The sequence below is a fragment of the Notolabrus celidotus genome, chromosome 11, assembly GCF_009762535.1.
Source record: "Notolabrus celidotus isolate fNotCel1 chromosome 11, fNotCel1.pri, whole genome shotgun sequence".
Lineage (NCBI taxonomy): Eukaryota > Metazoa > Chordata > Actinopteri > Labriformes > Labridae > Notolabrus > Notolabrus celidotus.
Window position 1 is genome coordinate 15,036,584 of NC_048282.1, and position 23,386 is coordinate 15,059,969.

Consider the following 23,386-nt stretch of genomic DNA (forward strand, 5'->3'; position numbering starts at 1 on the left):
GGAGTTATGTTAAAATTGACTATTATGTATGTGTTCATGAAGTGGAACACTGTCCTGTGGTCTGACAAACTCAATTTTGACTTTTTTTCTTTTCTTTTTTTCTTTGTTTTCAAATGACAGCTGAAGTGAGACAGGAAATATGGGGAGCAGAGAGATGGGGAGGTCATGCAGTCAATGGTCGAGACTAAAATCGAACCTGCGACCTCTGCGACAAAGACTATAGCCTCTGTATGTGGGGCGCTTAGACCGATAGGCCACCAGCGCCCCAAAATTTGACATTCTTTTTGGAAAACATGGACCGCTCATCCAAAGAGCAGAGGACAATATATACAGATTTTGGTGCAACATTATGCTGCCATCCAATGCCTGTTTCAGAAAAGACCTTGCATACTTCAGAAAGACAATGCCAAACTACATATTGCATGCATTACAACAGTACGGCTCAGTAGTAGATGAGTCCGGGTGTTCAACTGGCCTCTCTGCAGTCCTGACTTGTCATCCATTGAAAACACTGTGTACAGCACTAAACAGAAAATACAATAAAGGAGACCCCAAACTGTTGAGCTGCTGTAATCTATTGTCAGGCAAGAATGGAACAAGATTTAACTTTCAGAACTCCAGAAACTGGTCCTCTCGGTTCCCAAACATTTACAGTGTTGATAAAAGAGAAGGTGATGCAAAGTATTCCATATGTTGTGGTATTTTCAGTTGAATATAGGGTTTAAATGATTCACAAACGATCAAAATTTGTATCTATCAAAATTTTACCCCGTGTCCCAACTTTTTTGTAATCAGGTTTGTAAGTTTACTAATTATTTTCCAACACATTCAATTAAGTATAAATAAATATCTACAAGTATTTCAAACATGCAGAGGAGGGTGGCAGTAGAAATTTAATTGGAAAGTCATTGTGAAAAAGGCAAAAAGAAATGTTTGGCCTTATAAGTTCTTGACTTTGTTCAGAGCCTCCTGAATGACCACAATGCACCAGAACTATGTGAACCAGCCTAGGCGACGCACCAAATTTTAAATTTAAATTGCTGGACACTTAACTGCCTGAGAAGTGGGCACATTACTTGCAGTTGATAAGATAAATCAAACTATTCTCATGCATTATTCAAATATCTGAAATGTTTTCAGCTGCAGTTCATTTTCTGCCGTCCTCAAATAGAGCTAAAGTTGGGTTAAGTGAGAGTGAGGATATGAGGAACTATTTAACGATCGATGAGGGGCTAAATTGGAGCCTGCAATGTGACAAATAAAAATAGGGGACAATATTTTTTTCCATGTCTGACTCCTTTCAGAGTTCAAGACAGCTTGCCTGCCTTCCCAAACTGCTTACAGTAAGAGGATTGGTTGGTAACAATGCAATCTTTAATTTATGATAAACTCCCTGTGAAACGGGTTGTCGGTCCCCTGGTAGAGGCACTTAAAAAGAAGACAACGGAGAGGTGACGAGAGGAGTGAGGACGGCTTCTGGAGGAGAAGAGGAAGAATAGGTAGAGAGATAATTGTTTGGTGAAGGACAGACAGAGACGCAGACAGAGAGGCACACAGGAAATGAAAGAGAGTGATTATGCTGAGGGCACCGGAGACGCAGGTACTAAACTAAGTGTACACTGCCTGTCTACACATTTATACAATGCATTTATGCAGCCGCCGTTTAGCCCCTCTGCCAATTTCAAATCTTTCATTTGCACAGGCGCCGTCATCAGGAGACTTTAAAGACTTTAAATGTGTAGCCGAGGTGCAACAAAACCCAAATGAAAACAGTACGACATATTTAGCCCACCTTCCTTTTTCAGGCGGTACCCATGCTATTAATCTTAGCACTTAAAACCTCCCTGTTTCTCTTTAGCCCATGTGACAGCCCACAGTGTGTCTGCCAGCGATGCAAGTGAAGCGTAAGAAAAGGGGTTGAAGGGCCCTTCCATGTAAGACGAGATGACAAGGCTCTGAATTAATTAATGTTTGTAATAAAAAAAATGGTGAAGAAAATATGTCTAACGGCAGCCCCAGGGCCTTTTGTGGTAATTAACTGGAACACAAGCCTAGAATACTCTCCCTCCTCCCTCCTCTTTCTCTTAGTACTCATACTTTTTCCTCTCCTTCCCCCTTACAGTTTGACTTTTTCCCTCTCTGCTCTCTCTACCTTGATGTCTTTTTCTCTTTTTTTTCCACACCCTCTCTCTTTTACCTCGATTCTTCCTCCAATGAGCAACTGTGATTGTGCACTTTGCCGCTCCACGCCTGCATGAGTTCCCTGGAGAGGAGAGGGCTGAAGCAGTGATACAGGCAGGGAGGGAGAGGCGGGTGAAAGAGTGGCAGGCAAACAGATAAACAGACGTGCAGAAAGATAATGATCGCGATACGCAGACAGTGACAGAGACATATAGAGACACAGCATGAGAGAGGGAGCAAGATGACCAGTTGTTCTGCACCATGATGAAAGACTGCAGGTTTTCTTTAAACATAGTTTAGTCAGTAAAAATGCCTGAGCTGGATGCAAAGATATACAGTATGCACAAAATAAAAGAGGAACAGTATCTGCATCCTGACACTATAGCTCCCTTGTGAAAAAAGGCTTTACTGATGACGTTTCCACTCAGCGGGTATTCTGCTTGGCCTACGTTACACCGCCTGATTTTACTAATTGGCTGCTCAACCTTGGCAAAAGGAGGGGTTGTTGTGCCACCTGAAACCTAACATTGATACAGTATGTCAATGAGGAATCTTGAATTAATGTTTTATCTTCTATTTATATCACTCTAAGAGTATTTTTCTGCGGGGCAATGTGGTCATGTTAGAGCTTCAGGTGTTAACATAAAACGCCTGGAGCTCCTTTAACCTTTAAAAGAGGAAGTTTAATCTGCTGAAGACTTTATGTGCAGCTAAATGCTAAACACATATTTATTTATCTATTTATGTTTTTATTATTCCATTCAAACAGCATAGTGCAGCTACTGGTTCATTTATGCAAGTCTCAGGTAATGGCATCTGTTAAATGTTTATATTATATAACAAACCTAATAATTTGGTTTGGAGGTAGTTCTGAAATGCTACTCTTTAAACCAACATGTTTTATGAGGTAATAAAATAAAGAGTAGGCGGACGGAGGTGACATTGAAATGCATCAAGTGGCTCAACGCTTTTGAATTTGGATCCTTTGATTGATGACTGAACACCATCCACATTCTGCGGGTTGACACAGGGTTACTTTTATTTATAGCCTTGGATGCTGTCCTTAAATTTTGCCAAACCACTCTTCATTACAACTTGAGTGTTCTCAAAATGACCTTGTTGCTTTCAGCTGCTACCTCCTACCATGGGGTCTCGAAGACTTAAAATTCAGAAGCTTGTGAATAATGATTTAAGCCTTCCTTCTTGATCTAATAAAAACTAGGATTATTCAGCTGTTTCATGAAGATTATGTGCTGGAAATGTCAGATACAGGCATGCTTTCTTGCGTTGTCATGATGGGCAGTCCTCCAATAAATAGGTGAATTAAATGCAAAAACTAAGATGGTTAAAGACCTATACTTTCTTGACATCAGCATGCTGTTAATAGTAGATGTCATCATGTTCATTCATTCAGAATGATTGCATATTCTCCCCGTGCATCCGTGGGTTCCCTCCAGGTACTCCGGTCTCCTCCCACAGTCCAAACACATGCTTACCAGGTTAATTGGTCACACTAAATGGCCCAAAGATGTCAGTGTGTGTGTGAATGGTTGCCTGCCTTTCCATCTTTGCCCTGTGATATAGGTTGGCGACCTGTCCAAGGTGTACCCTGCCTTCCACCCAATGTCAGCTGGGATAGGCTCCAGCCCCCCGCAACCCTGAACGGGATAAGCGGTCAAGATAATGGATGGATGGATGATTGTGCTTTAATTCCGCCTCACAGAGCCAAAGGCATGGCTGTGAACTATTCATTCGCTTTAAAAGCACTGTGTCTGCCTGCTAGTCTGTCCTGAAATCATAAAATCTTGGAAACAATGAGAAATAATATTAAATATCTTCGAAATATTAGACATCTTCTCTCATTTTTTTTTCTTGCCCACACCAGTACATCTTTTTACTTTTTGTTAAATATAATCACATTGTCACCAACAGCTTTTGCGTATTGGTGATGGCCCACTATGATGACACTGAGCTTGACCCAGCACAAACAAAATCCCTCCTTGATGAATTTCAGAACCAAAAATGGAGGGTTAAAATGGAGGAGGCCTGGTTAATGTACTTACCCTTTCTCCAGAGCGCGGCCTCTTCTTTGGCCTGCTGGGTACTGTGTCTTCTTTAGGATTGGTGTCTATGGCCCAGTAGGAACCCTGGAGAGGGAGGCAAAGTTTCATTAAACCATCCGTTTGATGAGAGCGGATCCTTTTGTGTATTTCTCAAGCAGTTTTGATTGCTCTGTACATTTCATATTCTTTTTCATCTTGCTCTAATGAACAGTTGTGGAAAGGGTCCTCACGTAATCACTTTATACATAGACAACAACATCACATGGGGAAAGGTTGAACCTGAAAATAATTACAAACATTTGTATTGTGTGTGGACTGTAACAATAGGTGAACTCATGAGAGAGATATCTTTACGTGACTCAATTCTTTCTACAATTTTAAAATTGACAGGGAAAGAAAGATTTTACAACTGTACGAGGTTCAGGTGGAGCTAAGTCTGAAAGTTGAAGCAATCGGTTACATAGTCCTAGAGTGATTTTGAATTAAGAACGCAGATTAAATAGAATTATAAAGGGATAACAAAATTGCCATAACCTCAGCTGTGCTTCGTGGAAGTTTAACCTCCAGTATCTGCACTCAAATATGTTGCATTTGAAATGCGGAAATATACATTTTTGTTAGAACTATTAATGTAATACTAATGATGGTGACAGCCTATGCGTTGGCAGGACTGCACTAACCAAGATATCACTCACAATGTCAAAGTCAAAGCAGTAGATGTAATGAACAATAATTGAATGAGTAACTAACACTTCCACTTCTACTACTGAGCCACACTGTTGTAATATGTGCAGAATGTGGTTTGGCATTGTCTTGCTGAAATAGGTCTTCCCTGAAAAAGCATTGTCTGGATGGCCGCATAGGTTGCTCCAAAACTTGTATATTTTATTCAGCAGTAATCCTTCACAGATGTGTAAGCTACCCATACCATGGGCACCTATGTATTCCTACACCATCACTGATGTTTGAAAAGTGTGTTGATAACAAGCCAGGTTGTCCCTGGCCCAGGCAGTGATTTCCACTACAGAGTCCAAAGTTCACAGACATCCAGTATTGGTTTTTGGCCTTGTCTCTTTTGTACAGAGATTTCTCCAGATTCTCTCAAGCATTGAATGATATTACTGTAGATGATGAAATCCCAAAATTGTTTACTATTTTATACTAAAGAACATTAAAGCACTATTCACTATTCACTATCTCTGTGAACGTTCTCAGTCATCCAGGTCATGGTAATCCAAAGCTTGATCCGTAAGCAAGCGGCAACCTCCGTTGAGTCAATGCGGAAGTGTTAAAAGCTGCAGTTCATCGAGGATCCGCTTGAGGCTGGCTCCGGAAGTACCGGAAGTCACATACACATGAATGGGGAAAAGACGATCTTTGCAGCATTAATAAACATGTTTACAGCCTGGTACAAAAGATGAGTGTAGTCTGAATAGCTAATTTCCCGACGTCATCTCACTGTGAGGGGGGGGGAATTTTTTTCTAATTCGGCGATTTCAAAGATATTGAGATTACTAGTCCTCCAATCAGAGGCACAGCTGCCTGTGGGAACACTGCAGCTGTTGGCTAGGAGGCTCAAAGCCCGCCTCTTTACGTCACACTGACTTGACAGAAGCAATATGGCTGCCGCAGACAATTGGTCTCAAAACAGCTCTTCAGAAACAGATGGGTGATGTCACGGATCCTACGTCCATATTTTTTACAGTCTATGTCCGTAAGGCAACTGGACTGGTAGAAATTCTTGAAGACGTTTCATCTCTCCTCCGAAAGGCTTCTTCAGTTCTGACCAGACTGGGGAAGAGCTCACAGATATAAGCCACTAACGGTTGTGGTGGGTGTGTCCAAGAGTCACAAAGGGCTCTATGTGGGGTCGTTAGTCTAGGTAGTTCCTGACAGTCGTTCAGTCGACTAACGACCCTACATAGAACCCTTTGTGACTCCTGGACACACCCACGACCGTTAGTGGCTTATGTCTTCGAGCTCTTCCCCAGTCTAGTCAGAAGAACTGAAAAAGCCTTTCGAAGGAGAGGTGAAATGTGTTCAAGAATTTCTCCAAGTCCCGTTGCCTTAAAGATCAAGCTTCGGACTATTCACTATCACTCTCCTACAGAGTGGTGAACCTATTCCTGGAGAGACTCTCTGTCATGCCCTTTGTATACTCAGCCATGTTTCTCACCTGTTGCAAATAAACCTAATTAGTTGTGGGGAAGTTCCTTCAGGTTTTATTTTTAGCTACAGACAACATTTTGGGGGTTTTCTTTTTTGAAACGTGTTTCAGGCATCAAAATTAAAATGAGCATATATTTTTCATAAAAACATTTGATGTTGTCTTTGCACTATTTTCAAGTAAATATATAATTTAAATTAACCACAACCAATCAAAATCTGTTCATATCAACTTTAATGTCACAACTTTTTTGGCATTGGAGTTGTATTGTACAACCTTTCCTTTTTTTAAAACGGTAGAGTTCAGCATGAATACCATATCCCTTTTGAAGGTTACATCTATAGAGGATCTGTATGTGCTGAAGTCAAACCCATTTCATTCATTCAATGAACTCAATTTTTCTAAAGTATCTGCTCTTTTTGTAGAAGCTTAATGCAAATCTAATCTTTTTAACTTTTCTATTTAAGTCTGAATTAATTTATTTTATTGCACAGCTAAACAGGATAAAAATGCAGTAGTTGAAATCTCCTTTAAATCCAAATAAAGCAACATATTGTTACCCCAGGTATGTATCCTATTAGTTTTTCTCTCTGTTTAGTTTTCCTATGGCACACACTCCTGGCCCCCTGCCGCCCCCCCTCCATAAAGAAAAAAAAATCACTGCAATCCTTCTGATACAAAATCTTAAAACAGCAGCCTCAGAAATAAACACATACAACGAGAGAGGAGGAAATGTATTGCTTTCTGGTCCTTGATTTCCTCCTGGTCTGACTTTTTTCCTCTTTTCATTTTTCTTCTTCCCTCCCAAGGAGTTCCAGAGCTGCAGCCTGAATTCAGGAGGTTCATCTGAGCCACACATACACACATATATACACACACTCCCAACATCTAGCCCCTCCTCCCTGCTTGCTTGCCTCTTCTCCTCCCCCTGTCTCTCAGTCCCACATCACTGAACAGTACACAGCCAATTAACGTTAGCACATGCATGATTTAGCTTCTCCCGCTCTCTATGGCTTCAAACAGAGCTTGTACATCCAACCTCTCAACACACACACACACACACACACACACACACACACACACACACACACACACACACACACACACTCACCCATGACCCCCTCCCACCTACACCACCACCGCGCAGAGGTATCGACCACTTCGATCCGCGGTCTGAAATAAGGTGCTGGTCAGGTCTGAGTCGGGCTAATCAGGGGGGAGCCGCTCTCTTTGTGTCTGACTATAGGCCTCCACTAAAGCCCAAGGATTTGCTTTGAATTATTTAAACCTTCTTCCCCCTAATTCATTTTTCAATGGCTCCAAAATCCCCTCAGCCTGGAGAAACACCTCCTCCGCTGCCCCTCGAACAAAATAAGGCGAGTTTTGAGAGCTAGATGAAAAGTTTTTGGCTTGTCAGGTTTTGTAAAATTGGTGGATTGCTTCTTGCATTAACCCTGCGAAGAGCTGAAAAGTTAACTTTTAATTACAAATCTTGTCAGGGCAGGCTTCAATGATCAAGTGTAATTTTATACTTCATCTGTCTTTGGATTCAGCACAAACAATGACTTGACAAATTGTATTCAAAGCTGCTGAAGTGACTGCTTCCTATAACCACAGAAGAAGCTGTGTTGAAACATAACTTGAGCTTCCTCTCATTGTTTATGTGTGTGTGTGTGTGTGTGTGTGTGTGTGTGTGTGTGTGTGTGTGTGTGTGTGTAAAGAAAGGGAGTGGAACAGGGCCTAATAAAGCATAACAGATGCGTGAACGGCCTTGCATCTGAAGGAGTGTACCTACATATACTTATTATTCATTACTCCCTGTGCTACATTATTACTTGGCAGAATCAATATCGGAAAAGGAACAGAAAACAGAGAAAGCAGCATTAAGCATTCAGCTGGTTATGGCGCTACAAATTGCTTTTAAGTGCAGACACTGCGTGTGCATGTGTGTGTGTGTGTGTGTGTGTGTGTGTGTGTGTGTGTGTGTGTGTGTGTGTGTGTGTGTGTGTGTGTGTGTGTGACAAGGAAAGAGTACAAGGAGAGAGTGCAACTGAGTATGGGTGTCTTTGGGTGCACTTATGCACACTTGCACGCACGCATGCAGCACAAGGGCGACTAAACATGTGGAACGTAATCGCCGTCGCTTCAGCCTTATTGGTAAGCTCGCTGGAACAGGCTTGCATTTTCATTGTGTGTCGCTCCATAATTCAAACTGAGCTTTTCAGTCGCATTACATTGTTCAGGAAATACTTACTTTTCCAGGGTCGTCTTTGGAGCGAGGCACTTTGAGAAAACACTTGTTCAAGGACAAGTTGTGTCGTATAGAATTCTGCAGGGAGAGAGATAGACGGAGGACGAAGAGAAAGGAAGAGGAAGAGGAAACAGAACATAAGGTAATTACAGGTTAACGCAAGAATCAACCCACTTTTTCAAAGATGTAAATTACATTTACAGTCACTTAAACATTCTAGCGACTAATTCTGTTGACTTTTTCAAGAGTAGGCTGGTTCTGCCCTTTTCATCAGAGTTTAAAAAACGGGAGTCAAGACCAGATAAATCTCAGAGGCTAACATGATCATTTTACAGGAAAGAGAGTCTCAAAAGGCCGGTCATGTGTTGTGTCCAGGCTGTCCACCTGCCACTTGTCGGGCTGTAGCTCCAATTAATGGTAAATACAATGCCATAATGCTCTGCTACCTGAATAAAAAAGCACAGTGGATAGATGCGATCTCCTAGAGTGCCATGGTTTGGCAATATTTTGATCTAGAAAATGAAGAGGAAGTTTTATGTAGGCCGTCAGGTTAAAGTGGCATATAACCACTCCACTGAAAAACTGCGTATGCCTCTTTTCCATTAACATATGTGCACTGAGGCAAATCAACTGGACATCCATTCATTCCTATGGGGCTGTCTGTGATGTCTGATGTGCCTGCTAGAGTCCTTCCCTATGTTTCGGCCTGGAATGTGCCTTGAGTACTTAATAAAATGTAACTTTTGCAGTGGATTCTTATGGAGATCTTATGTCAGTGTGCTGGCCAAGCGGCTACCTCTGGTGTAAAAATATGAGTCCAATGTGGAAGTGCTACAAACTACAGTTCATTGAGGATCCGCTTGAGGCTGGCACTGGAAGTACCAGAAACCACATGAGCACCAGTTCAAAAAAGTCGATCTTTACAGCAGAAATAAACATGTTTACAACCTGGTACAAAAGACGAGTGTAGTCTGGAAAGCTCATTTCTCGATCGGCACACACTGTACAGGGGGTGATTTTTTTTTCAAACGCGGCAATTTGAAGATATTGAGATTACGAGTCTTCCAATGAGAGGCCCAGCTGGCTTGATTGACAGGTGGGAACACTGTAGCTGTTGGCTAGGAGGCTCAAAGCCCGCCTCTTTACGTCATAATTGCTCAACAGCAGCAATATGGCTGCCGCCGACGATTGGTCTCAAAACAGCACTTCAGAAATAGATGGGTGACGTCACGGATACTACGTCCATATTTTATACAGTCTATGGATGTATCACAAAGATTTCCATAGGTAATAATGGACTTCGGGTTGACCCATCATATGCTCCGTATCCATACATATGGAAATAAGGCGTTAAGGCTGATGGTGCTAGCTCTGCTAACCTTATTCACACTCAAACCAATTTGACATTATTTACCTGCAGACTGTGTGACGTCATACGTTAAATAAATCATGCTCAATTTTTTGTGTCTCTCAACTGTCTTGTTAAAAGTACTTCAAAGCAAAGCAGTTTTCCCATTGCTGGTTTGCCATTTAAGAGTTAAAAAGTTGTTTTAGGTCACACAGGAGCAAAAGCAAAAGCAGATATGCTGCAAATGTAAACAGCTGTATTGATTAAAGCTGGAGTGTGTTTGTTTCCATCAGATATACTGGAGACTAACGATTGAAAAAGATGGCTGAAATGTATTCAGTGTAGACTGAGGAAAAGATAGAGGGTGGAGGGGACAACAATTAGTCAAAGTTGTTGGGGAGAGGGTCCCAGTCTGGAATGCAAAGGAGATTCAAATGCAATTGTCACCCATTTTGGAGGCGATAGTTAATGGTTAATGCGATAATGAGAGGGACCTGACATTTCCAAAATTTGTAACATTTCCTGTTGTTTGAGTTTGTGTTTATGTGAGAGGAGAGAAAGAGAAAGAATTGGGGAGAAAAAGAGAGAGAGAGAGAGAGAGAGAGAGAGAGAGAGAGAGAGAGAGAGAGAGAGAGAGAGAGAGAGAGAGAGAGAGAGGAGGCCCACAACAGCGCAGGCTAACCTGACATGAACCTGTTCTCCCTTCAGGCTCCCGCTCTCCACTCATCTGCTGCTGCTAATTAATACCACTGGGGAGGAGGAGGGGAGAAGACAGAGGGATGGGAGGTATTTCTCTGCTCTCTCCCTCTCTCCAGAGCTCTCACTGGCTTTGTTTCTCTGACAAAAAACACCTTCTCTCTCTGTCTCTAGCATGCCGGATCAGCCCGCTCCACCTCTGCCTCGCTCTGCTCATTCTGCTGGAGAAAAGCTCCAGTAGTTTTCAGCTGCTCTACTTGGCGGGTCACTGACTGTTTGTGACCGTCCATCAATGAAACACATGACAGTGCGGGGTGAAGATAATGGCAACAAAGACTGCCAAAATCGCGGCACATAAAGGCAACCATCTGTTCCAAAAACTTTCCTGAGGGAGGAGGAGCTGGATCATTTACACCAAGTCCCTCTGTCACTTAAGAAGCCATTACAGCTGGTCCTATCTATGCCACTCTTAACCTAGAGTTTATCTTTTAAGAGCTTGACTATTCTTCACAAGCATTGCTTGCAAATCCGAACATGTTTGCCATTTTTGCTCCACCCTGCATGTTTCAGTCTTTGGGCACAGTTCTCTGTTTGGTCAGGGCCCTGCACCTAAAAGCTGCAGAGACTGACATCAAACATCTTTTTCAGTTTAAATGTGGACAAGTTGTACTAAAAGTTTAAACCCTTCTGTAGAACATGGCGTTCAATATCACAATTTTCTTTTGCCAATCTTTGCAAGGAAAGTTATGAGGGAGTTTTTAAATGGTCCCAAACTCCAATAACACAAAGAGGCCTAATTAATACAGTTTAACTGACCATCCTCAAAAAAATGTGCATCTTTGTATCAACCTATTATAATATTAATCAAGTAATGTTTTTCAGAGCAGAAATTAAATTACTCGCTTTAAATCAATCAATATATCTTCATGAACATCTGAAATGTAAATGCCATCATCTGGTTCATTGTATCTTGTTCATCTGTTTCAGTTAGGTCTAAGTTCAACAGCTTACACAGTAAGCTTCAGAGGCTTCCCTTATATCCTCTGCAGTGGTTCAAGCTTGGAAAAGAAGACTTTTCTTGTGAATTACTGACAAGAAAACGGGTCCTAAGTACGGATTTGTAAGAAGTAATTCAAATTCTGTCGTGTCTGTCCTTAACATGAGAATAAAACAACCTTTAAAATGCGTGTTTGTTCAACAAAGGTTGGATCGATCCATTTTGATGCATTCCAAGTAATTGGGAAATCTAAACACTGACTAACTTTAACAACAATAAGAAATTTCCCCCAACGGCGGACAAATAAAGTATATCTTATCTCAATCTAACAGATTCATCGCTAAAGTTGAAATTTTTGAATGGATTGTTAACTGCACTTGCATGCAGGTATCTTTTTATAGAGATAAATAAATCATTGTCAGATTACTGTAGATGGGAGCCAGGATGTTATTACAGCGCTGTGCATTCCTCCTGCTTTTGCTCTCCACACAGAATGTTTTTTCACTGTGATTCTACAATAAAATATACAATCTATAAATATTAACTTGAAATCAAACTGATAAAGAATACCACAGGCGCTTCTACAGGGACCTTAATAAGAAGAAAGGGATGGGATTACCATACTTGCAGGTTCATCAACTTCACTTTGAACTTATGGGTGAAGTGTTATAAAAGAGATGGCCTACTGGGTGCAGAAACAACTTTATTGTGGAAGAGATAAAAACGGCATGCTTGGCTTCCCCTCGGCTGCTTCAGCCTCCCTTCCAAACTCCATCCTTTGTATGCCCTGATAGTTTTAATACGCTCAAGACTGTTCACAGGTCTAAAGATATGGACAGCAGGCTGTGTCCCTCCAAAGCTTGCTCTATAAAACCACTCTGCACTTTTATTTAACAAAGAACCCTAGAGTGTGTTTCTGACCAACCAATCCTACTCTTACTCATGTACTCCAGTAAAATCAACAATTAAAGGCAATTTGTAATGTTCCAGCTCAAAACACAACCACCATTATCCCATAAAACCTGTGCTTGTTAACAAGTTACTGATCATTTATACCATGACTATTGTGACAATTTCTTGTATATGCTGGAGGAATCATTTGTAATTTGAAGTCCAAGCACAAAATACGCACACACAGACATTGACAGACTCACACACACACACAGACTCTATCTTTCTGTCTTTCTCTTAGCCACCCACACATCCCTTCAAAAAGGTCAATGCATCATAAAATAGCTTATTTTTCCTTGTCAATGACAGGAAGCCGGACATAAAGAACACGGAAAAAATATCGACAGCAATTTCATCACTCGCTGCAAGGACTTACATGTTCACGACAAGCTGTGTGCATGCATGTGTTACTTTTTTTGTAAAACTGTGTTGTGAAAAGAGACAATGTCTAAAGTACATATGCCTGCTGTCCTTCATGTTAAGAAAATGAAATATCCTCTCTCTCTGAATGGGAACAGTCATCATCAATAAAAGTACTGATTAGCAGTGTAAGTTGTGAAGTCAGATAATGAGAGTCACTGCCGTGTCCTCCTTCCACCCACTCTTCACCCTGCCTGATTAATGAGCTTACTGGGCCGCGCTGGGGCCATGCCATTCCTGCCCAGTAGCTGATGGATGACACAGTCACAGGAAGTAGTGTGTGAGTGTGTCTGCTTTTGCTTGTGAGAAGTGTGGGAAGGACACAGAAGAAGACTACTGGTTCAGCTCTGCAAGTTCAGCATGGGTAAATGACATACACTACACAAACACTTGCTGTTTCTGCTGCAGGAAAATGTCTCAGTTGGTTAGTGTTTCCCTCTTTCTACATAAGAAGCAAGATAAATGAATGGAAAAGGAAGGAACATGAGCATGACATTCATTCCATACATTGCTATACAAGAATGCTGAGAATGTTTTTATTGTCACACTAGTTAGACTGAGAGTGAGCGAATAAAGTGTGCATGAATACTATAACCTTGTGAGTGTATGGTGTACCTGCATCCATTCATTTAACAATTTAAAGTATACAGAAAGAGTTCCCATCATGCCTCCTGATTTTAATGTTTATCTTTAGACCTGAAATTACAAGCAGTGTCAAAAATAGTCACACCGCCATTTTTTATCTCATTTATTACTATAAGGCTTTAAGCACTAATGTGTGGTATGTGTTCTGTGCATGTTGTTTATTTGTGCATGTGATAGCAGAAGCTGCTGCTGCTGCTACTTAACATAGGCTGCAGCATCCTGCTCTTGAAGAGGTTAGTTATATAAGGCGGGCTTGATAAGCATGGATGGCTTCTTGACAAAATGCAATGCGATATAATGTGATGTGTGACAAAAAGTCAGGTTTTGGAAACATGCTTTCAGGGTGGAGAGGAATGACAGTGGGGAGGAATGAAGACCCCTGCTGTGTGTTTGTGTGTGAATGTGTGTGCTTATTAATATATGTGTGGATCAGACAGGGATCAAAGACAGAATAAGAAGTTAAAAGGTTGACAGGAATGGCTGAAGAAGTTATAATAAGTGTGTGTGTGTGTGTCAGTGAAGCAGGAGGCAGGTTAAAGGAGCCAAGGGGACATTGTGGCCATAGGCAGGAAGCAGTATGTGTTGGTATGAGTATGTGTTTGTATGTGTGTGTCAAGAAACAGGTCAAACGGAGAAGACTGATGTTACGTAAGCAGTAGGGTTTGAAGATTTGGGTCATGGCAGCTGAGTTTAACACAAAGGGTAAACTTGAGATGGCATTCCCTACAAATTGTCTGACAAGCCAGGCAACAACGCATGTCCTAATTTCTCAAAACAATGCTGATTACACTGAAATGGTTTGTTGGAAGTTTTCTGCACTAAAATAAAAAGCACAGCCCAACCAGTGCACATTTGCAAAGTGGAAAAAGTATTCTTAGGTGCCAAAGTCTGCCAAAGTAACAGCCATATTTATTTGATGCATAGAAGAGTCTGCCAGTTTTATCATCAAGTTGTTAAAAAATTTCATATTTTCTAATAAAAAAATTCAAAGGTTAAACAAACTTAAAGAGCAAGGTCAGCTACAACTCCATTGAACATTTCCATTTCCAACAGAAGCTTACAGAATGTTTCAGACCTTAAAAGTGTTATTTTGACATTGATTTTCTTACCATGAATGTTAAGGACCTGACACAGCTTTGGTTTTCTCAAGAGAGGTTTCTCTATTTCTTTGTTTTCCCTGTTCTTTGCTGATTACTTTAAAGAAGGAAGGGCATAATTAGAAAGAAAGATATGTGACATTGCATGTATTAACCTGGACTTATATTTTGAGACAAAAACGTGCTGATAATAGCGAGGTTGTTTGCACAACTTGTGTTGAACCTCACCCACACAGTCCTGATCAAGCAGACTGATAAACTAGACTGGACTTTGAAGTGTTCTCCACTTCATAAATAAAACCAAAAGATGTTTTTTTTTTTACTTTGATGCGCTTAATTAAGTCATGGATATATGATGTTGTACAGAAATAGGTCAAATGTGAAGAGAAGTTTGCAGGGGCTCCACTGCAATACTCAAGTGCCCACATGTAAGTGATTACTGCAATCGTCCCCGCTGTTCATATTGGCTGCAAGGAAATTCCTTATTGAGGGAAATTAAAATATAAGCATTGAGGAACAAAATGTACAGCCTTTTACTTTCCGGACGCATTCCTGAACCTAATGTGAGTCTTCTGAAATGTGAGTTAGACAAAACAAGTAGGAGTCCTCTAAGATAAGTGTTTCAGGCTACAGACACAAAGAGGAAACTTATGTATGCAAGTGATTACTCTGAGTACAAAAGTTTAACATTTGCTTCTGATAAAACTTGGAATTGTTTTCATATGGTATGCTGCCATTGTCATCAGGAAGAATGGTTACAGCCACCAAAATTAGGTTTAATGATTCTATGGACATAAAAGCCCAGGCTACTCAATAAAGTGGATTTGACAAAATAAAAGTAGTCTCACTATTTAGCTCCTGTAATCCAAACTCATCATTTCTATTATCTGTATAACATTCACATTACAAATTCTCTGTCTTTCTCTGGAAAGCTTTTATTAAGAAACATGCAGGGTATGTCCGGTGTCAATATTAGTAGCTTTACATCATGAAGTACGACTGAGAGGAGAGAGCTAAAAACAATCATCAGAAACTTAAAATAAAAACATTTGAAAATAAATAACAGATGTTTCAATTTCTCTATATCATGGGGAGATACTCAATTTTAATACTAAAGGTTGTCTTCCACAGCAAGAACTTTCCCTAGGAACTAGTGACCTTTTGATGAATTCTGTGCATTTCAAAAGCAGGAACCAGGGTAGTTCTGGGCTAGTTGATCTTCCCACTTAAAGTCCCTGCACAGGGGGATAGTACTTTCCAAAGGTCCAGGGACTTTGGGGGGTGGGGCCTACAATGCTTAATGTTATTGTGATTGGTAGAGTACCTGCAGTGTTTTTCTTTCACAATAACATTATACTGACTTGATTCAATTCACTTGAACTTGTTCGAGACTAATGTTGCGAATGTTTCTGACAACTCTTGGAGTTACAGTTTGAGAGTGACCTTGTTAACTGGTGACTTTCAGCAGAATATCGAGTTTCAAACAGCTGTTGAAACAAAGCGGCAACCTCCGATCTCAAAATATGAAGCCTATGCGGAAGTGTTATAAACTGCAGTTCATCCAGTGTCCGCTTGAGGCTGGCTGCAGAAACACCGGAAACCACATACACACCAATTAAAAAAAGACGATCTTTTTAGTTTCAGTTTTGTCACTAACGCTTGTCTACTCCTTGAATTCTATTGATTCAACAAATTAATTTGCAGTGTAATAAAGCGTGATCAAAAACAGCACAAGTTGAAAACCACGATCAAAAACAGAAAAGCTAAATCTCCTCCATGCTAACAAGCAAACTGTAGTAACGCACAGGACGACGCTGGCCTGTCTGTTGCCTCATATGGCGTCATGTATGACCTTCAACTTTCTCTTACTGCCATCTACTGGATGGGGGGTGAAGTGCAACTACTTTTATTGCTTCTACGTCACTGACTGGATTTGTATAATTTTCGCAGGACTTTGGGATGCAGCAGAAACTCAGACAACAATGAGCCACTGGGGCCATTTATTAGCCTGAAGAGAAGTTTCTGGAACCAAAAGTTCCTGATACCTTCAATCAACAGTGACTTTGATGTATAAGAAAAACAACTTTTCTTTCATTCAAGTTTTTATTCAAAAATTTTAAAAAGTTTATTTTTTTTGTGCTACTGATGGAACAGAAGCACAAAAAAAGTTTTCTGATGGAACATCAGCTAAGAGAACTGAAATAATACTATGCTTTCCCATGCGAGGTCAGGAGAAAACACACATCAACACAGCTGTGTTTTCTCTCCCTTGTAATCTTCAGGTACAACATATTTCAGATCTAGCCATTGTTACAGTATAGATATGGGTTGTAGTTGAAAATATAAATTATCTTGAACACCAAGCCAAAAATCTAAAGGCTTGAGGTGAAAAAAACAGTGGTACAGCAACAAGCCATCGTCCTGACTATTATTATACAATTATTACATTGCTGTTGCCAAATATTTGTATTTTATAATTAAAAATAATACAGCAATCTAAACAGAACTCCCATCCAATTCGACTCACGGTGTCATTACTTCATGACTCCTTAAGGTGGCGCTAATGACATCAATCCTTTCCCCTGTGTATTTTTAGTTAATCAGATATTGTGATGTATTAATTTATGCCTGTCTTGCATAAATTAAAGCTTTATTGTGATATTATCATTATCTTTGGCATTGTAGTGTATTGTATCATAATGAATCATATTGTAACGTAATGTACTGCAATGTAGTTTAATGTACCATGACGTGTGGTATGGTATGGTTTCATGTATGATATCATGCACTGTGACTATCATACTAAGCTGCACCCATATTAAAGACACATTCTGTTATTAACTTAAGGTTGATAACCCAAATATAATATGCATCAACCTAAAACACTAAAAAGGAAAAAAAAACTAAAACACAAGTGCTTACAACTTATAGAAACAATTTCATTCATATGTCTGTGTTCTGTTGTGTGAAATGTAACTTAATGGACTACTAGGATTTTGAAGAAAACTGAGCCTCAGATGTCTGAAGTTCTTGTTATAGAAAAACAGTTCACAAACATGGCTTGGAAAGCTGTAACGAAGCTGGGAGTCCTTACTTTCCAAGGTACAAAAGGGACTGTTCATGTCTGGACTTGTGTAAATCCTGCTAAATCCCCTGCCTAACTTTGTGTATGCAGGGAGACAGAGGTTAAAGAGCAAGAGCTGTGCAGGCCAGGGTATTATCCTATAGAGTTTAACATGCAATCACAAATGCACACCCACACAGCAGCATTCAGGAGAGTCTGTCCCATGCCCTTCAGAATGTAATGCTGCATCAGAAAGGGAGTCCTTGTGCGCCCACAGATAGAACAAAAGATGGAGATACAGAGAGGGGGAGAGAAAAGGAAGGAGGATATAGCAAGAGAGGATATTTGCAGAGAGGGGATTTTATTAACTCTCAGCTGAACCCATACAGTGCATAAGGAGAGGGTAAAATGTGGGAAAGTTTGAAGGTAAGGATGAGGAAGAGGATGAGGGAGGGTAAGGGAGGCACAAAGAAAGGAAAGAGCTGGAGACGGTTGGGAGAGGGAGTGTGGGGGTACGCGCACATACGGACAGGTGTCTTAGATGTGAAAGTCTCCTGGGTTCTGAGCATCATTGAGATGCCTTATTATATCCTGATAGTGACGGAGTGACAGACGCTCGGTGAGAATCTGGGGCTGAATACAAGTCAGTGCTTCAAACCACGTCTAATACATATTCATTTCATTTGATGGACCCTTCCCCCGCCCTCTTCACTCCCGCACTGAAGTGTTCGCACAAGTCAACTATAAGATGGGGGGGGGGGGGGTACACTAGTGTTTGCGACTCGATGTGTATATGTGTGTAGCTGCATATTTCAGAGATTCTTGAGTTTGCTTTTGGATGCACCTGCAACTAAGTGTGTATGTAGGCAGGTGTGTATGCAGCTGTGCACGGTGACGAGTTATACACACACCTGTTCATCCCTGTGCAAGTATGTGCATGAAACTGCATACCTGTTTAAAAGCAGAAGTACAGTGGTACCTGCTTATAAATATGTGTTTTTGTGGTGGAAAGAGAAAGATTGAGAGGGCATAAGTGGGTGTGTGCATGTTTGTCAGCGTGTATGTGTGTGTGTGTGACTTGCACAAAGATACCTCAGACAAGGTAGAAGCAGGGTTGCTGCCGTCTCTAGGGATCTAGCAAGAGGCTCCAAAACAATGACGGTACACTTTTATTCAGTGTATCCAGTAGTCCTGTTGCAGCAAAATATGCCCAAAATATGCTAAATTATTGCAGAGTAATGTCTAATACAACAAACTTGATGGTGGTACATATGTCTAGTATTGGGTTTTTTGTGGGCCCATGTTTTTCGGGGTCTATTTTTACTGCATCAGCCATTAATAGAAGCTTTTCCACTTCCTCCTCACTGCAGGGGGTACCTGTGTTGAGCTGCAAAGCATTGTTGGGCTTTTATCTGGTTGAAGGACTGGCCATATCAGAGTAGTGACGTCATCCCTGCACACGAGCTGTAGCTTGGGTGAATTGACATGTGTGTTCTGGTAAGCAGAGGGATACAAAATGAAATATCTCTCGTAGCTTCATAGCTTCTAGATGCCCTGAGGTTTGGAGTTCAGTTCCACTCCTGTGTTTCCATTTTTGTTAAGCAAACAGACCCTTTTTACCCATAAATGATCAAGTTATATCCATAACAGCACTATGATAGTTTATAAGTAGCACAATGTAATAATTTCCTGTAGCTGCTTCATATGAAAAGCATTCCTCTAACTAGCCAGATGAAGGCTTTTATTGTGAAGTAGCAGTAGGTAATGGAATGTGCCAAGTTAACAGGAAATGTAAAGTAAGTCATAAAGAAAAGCTGACAGGAAAAGCTGAAGATGTTTCATTTCTCTGTGAACAAGCACACCTCTAACATGTCATCTTAGTTAACTTTTCAGATAAAAAGAAAGATAACACACTTAACCGCCTGAGGTCATACAAACTCACTGACTTTGACAGGCAAATATTTGTAGCAGATACTTAAATATTGTGTTAAAAAAAAGGTACAAAGTAGGCAGCAGAGCAGAAAGGGGTAATGACAGCACACTTCCTGTTGCTGGTTGTGTTGAGCAGAGTGCTGTGGCAAAGTGACAACTTCTGTCAGCAGCCTTTCAGGAGAGGAGGGAAGTGAGCCGGGAAGAAGGGCAAGCAGAAAGCAGTGTGCTCATTGTACTCTGTGCCCCAATACTGTTTGACAGTCTCCTTTGTCTATTTTAAGTCTTACTTAATGAAATTAAGAGGAGTACACTGAGTTACCATAAAGCCCCAGTGAAGAGTTTTAGTTTGTTATGAAACAGACTGATATTCACAGTGATGCCTCTCCATGACCTAAAAACACAAACAAAACCATCAGCAGCAAGATTGACAATTCCTATATCGTCTTTAATGCCTGTAACCGCTAGGAGGGGGTAAGTGTCAGATCAGATGATTGACAGTACACTAAAGAAACAGCCCCTGTTATACTCTGTCTGTAATGTGCAATGCCAGAGCCAGCAAGGCACAACAGCGCTGTGTGTATGTGCATGATGAGTGTTTGTATGTGGTGCTCCCACTGTGTTTACTGGGACTGTAACAGCATCGTCGATATCACGGTTTTGGCAAGGACCCTGAGGGTATGAAACAATAGGTCTCCCAGGCAAGAGTGTAGTTTTGTTTCAGCTAAAAGTATTAGAGTGGAGGAAAATGGGATCTACAGAAACCATCCACCCATGCCTACCCATCATCCTTACGCTCTGCCTGCTGCCTCAGCAAAAAAATGGTGGACACTGGTATCGAGAAACAGAGAGACGAGAGAGGATGCAATGTGTAGGTACAAATGTTTAGTGATGGCAGGTTTTTATACTGGCGCTTTTATGGACTTGCAATGTGTAAGACACTAATGAAAGTTACAACTTACACTGTTATGGTTCGCAACGAGGTACAGAAAAGTTCCCCATTATGTTGCCTAAATCTGAAATAAATAAAATTCGGCTAAAAAATGTGAATTCAAACATGTTTTAAACTGAAATAGACTGCAGGCCTCTAACCACTCAAATGTCTCAATGCTGTAGCTATCTCAGTTATACAATCGTTGTCAAGACCAGTAAACATGTCATTTGAACATCTACATTCACTTCTCAAATTATGTTTTTTTGTGTGGATGCAAATAATTTGAAATTTCAAGTAATAGCAATAGAAATAACTGGCATTTAGAAACAGATGTGGTAGATAAGGAATATAAAATGCTTAAAGCTGGGGTTGGTAGTCAGATTTAGATACACTTTTTGTTATACTGGTTAAAATTATCTTTATGTCCCGATGGCAATCAATACATAATGTGTTCTTAAAAAAGAGCCAAAAAAAGCTGCTGTCTACAGCCGGAGTAAACCTGGGAAAACACCAACCAATCCCTGCCATCAGGAGCCAAATTATGAAACCATTCAAATCCCATCCTGCCGTTCTGCCCGCCTCCTGCGCATACATTTCATGTTTGTTTGTGTTTGTAACTTTCACTATGATAATATTTTGATGTTTTCTTACCGCTATGTGCGACATCATGAGTTGACGTAGTGCAAAACACAAATGATGTTCTGAGGAACAGCTTTGAATCAGTCACTATCATATGGTTGCAAATCAGAGGTGCTCGTTTGTGTGAGCGGAGGGGGGGGGGGGGCGTTTTGGAGGTGGGTGTGGGGGGCCCTAGCTTTAAGTAACTTTAAATTAGCGTATAATCACATGGTTATAAAAATCATTTTTGCTTATGTTAAATTGGGATGCCAACTTGCACCACCATGTGTCTAGCAAAACAAATATGGGCAACACGCGTTTTTGTATCTTTATGGAAGGGCTCTGAAAATGCACTGTTTAGAAGACAAGGAAGAAGAGTGCGGTTGTTGTTGTTGTTGTTGTTGTGCGCAAAATAATTTAAATTGTTAGAATGTTTTGATAGTAAAAACGTGACAAATAGAGGATCATATTAATCATGCATTACAGCATCTTCCTGTCCTAGAAGGCCACTTTTGCTTCTGGATTTTCCCAAACAGGAGGGGTTATTAAGGAAGCGTTTCAATCTAGAATCTGGAAGCTAAATAGCACTAAATATTGCTATTACTGCACACTGTACCTTTAAGTGGACACCTATTAATGTTGTGGATTTTTCATTGCAAAAAAAAAGCTAAATAGCAAGCAGCTCAGAAGACAACTTTGCTTCACACAGTACCAAAGTTAGCTTTAGCATTAAGTTAATACTTTCGATGTCTATCATTAGCTTTTTGAAAAAGAATCCCCTCAAAAATAAATTAACTGTCATACTGAACCATCATTGATGAAATCAATTTGGTTCAGACTATTCAGGACAAAATACACTGAAGGTCAACTAATGATTCCAACAACCTTTTGTCTGAGTGGCCTTGTTTAAAACCCCTCACAGGTTTTATTTGCACTTAATCACCTAACAGATGCAGAGATGTGTAATCATGGCCTCTAACTTTGTCAAAGCTCAAAAGAGGTATGAAGTTCTTCTCTTTTAAATTCTGTAAAATACTCTTAAATCACTTAAGGTCAGACATAAAAAAGCCTTATGTCTCGTTCTGGGACACAAGCCCAGGGTCTAGCAAGTAAGCTTATTCTCTGGTATAATTGTTGCATTCCAGAGTGCAAGGGAAACCAGCCTTAAGCTTATTATTAGCCATATGTGAGTGCTACAGGCCTGGCTGGTTAGAGAGGGAGATGCTGTGCTGGATGGGCGCCAAATCCTGGAGGAGATAGCAAGAGAAATTCCCGCACTTTTAATTAAGAATTTAATACTGAGACTGCTATTAGTGATTAGTATGTAATTAAAAGCTCTAGCAGTGTTACACATACAAGTTTAATTAATTGCTGCATGTGTGTGTGTGTGTGTGCATGTGTGTGTGTGTGAGTGTGTATGTGTAAGTGTGTGAGAGAGTTGCGCATATATGCATATGTGCATGCCAGTGTATGGAGGGAGGCCAAAACTGACATTTTGCTGAAATCTCAAAGGTTCCTCAGAGTATGCAACAGTTAATATTAAAAATACAAATGTGGCGGATGGAAATTAAATGTTGTTGTGCAACGGTATAAGTTGGCTCGTTGGGAAATGTCACCCATGCAGGAAAAAATTTGTCTTTAACTTCCATCTGATTGGAAATAAACTCTGTGTTTGCCAAATGAATGTTCACAGCTTATGTACAAGAAACTTTTTATAAGCTCTATACTTATCTAAACTATTCTGAAATATTCTTACATTAGGAAGGTTAAGGTATTTTAAACTTGATCTAAGTTTATCAAAGCTTTGTTTAATCAAAAACTTATCTTATTGCCTTATATCATGGCTATTTTTAAGACACCACCAAACGTCACCAAAATACTTGGAAGCTAAGTTAGACCTAGATTATTCACAATTTATGCTGCTTTATAGTCAAAAATTTTGGATTTGTTTATTAAGTTTGACTTAAATGAAAAAAAAAAAGGTACAGTCTTTGATAGAAAAGTAACAAATATTTGTCAGGGTCA

The 23,386-nt window shown here is 40.4% G+C and overlaps 1 protein-coding gene across 3 annotated transcripts in view; it reads right to left on the minus strand.

Annotated features, from left to right (window-relative positions):
• The window catches only part of LOC117822084 (forkhead box protein J3-like), a 65,753-nt gene that overhangs the window by 24,614 nt on the left and 17,753 nt on the right, over positions 1 to 23,386 (minus strand). For all 3 annotated transcript variants that reach the window (XM_034696713.1, XM_034696714.1, XM_034696712.1), the window contains 2 exons: positions 8,666 to 8,740; positions 4,245 to 4,328 (listed from right to left, as the gene is read on the minus strand). In XM_034696713.1, the coding sequence (XP_034552604.1) occupies positions 4,245 to 4,328; positions 8,666 to 8,740 (159 nt within the window). The remainder of the gene's footprint in view (positions 1 to 4,244; positions 4,329 to 8,665; positions 8,741 to 23,386) is intronic.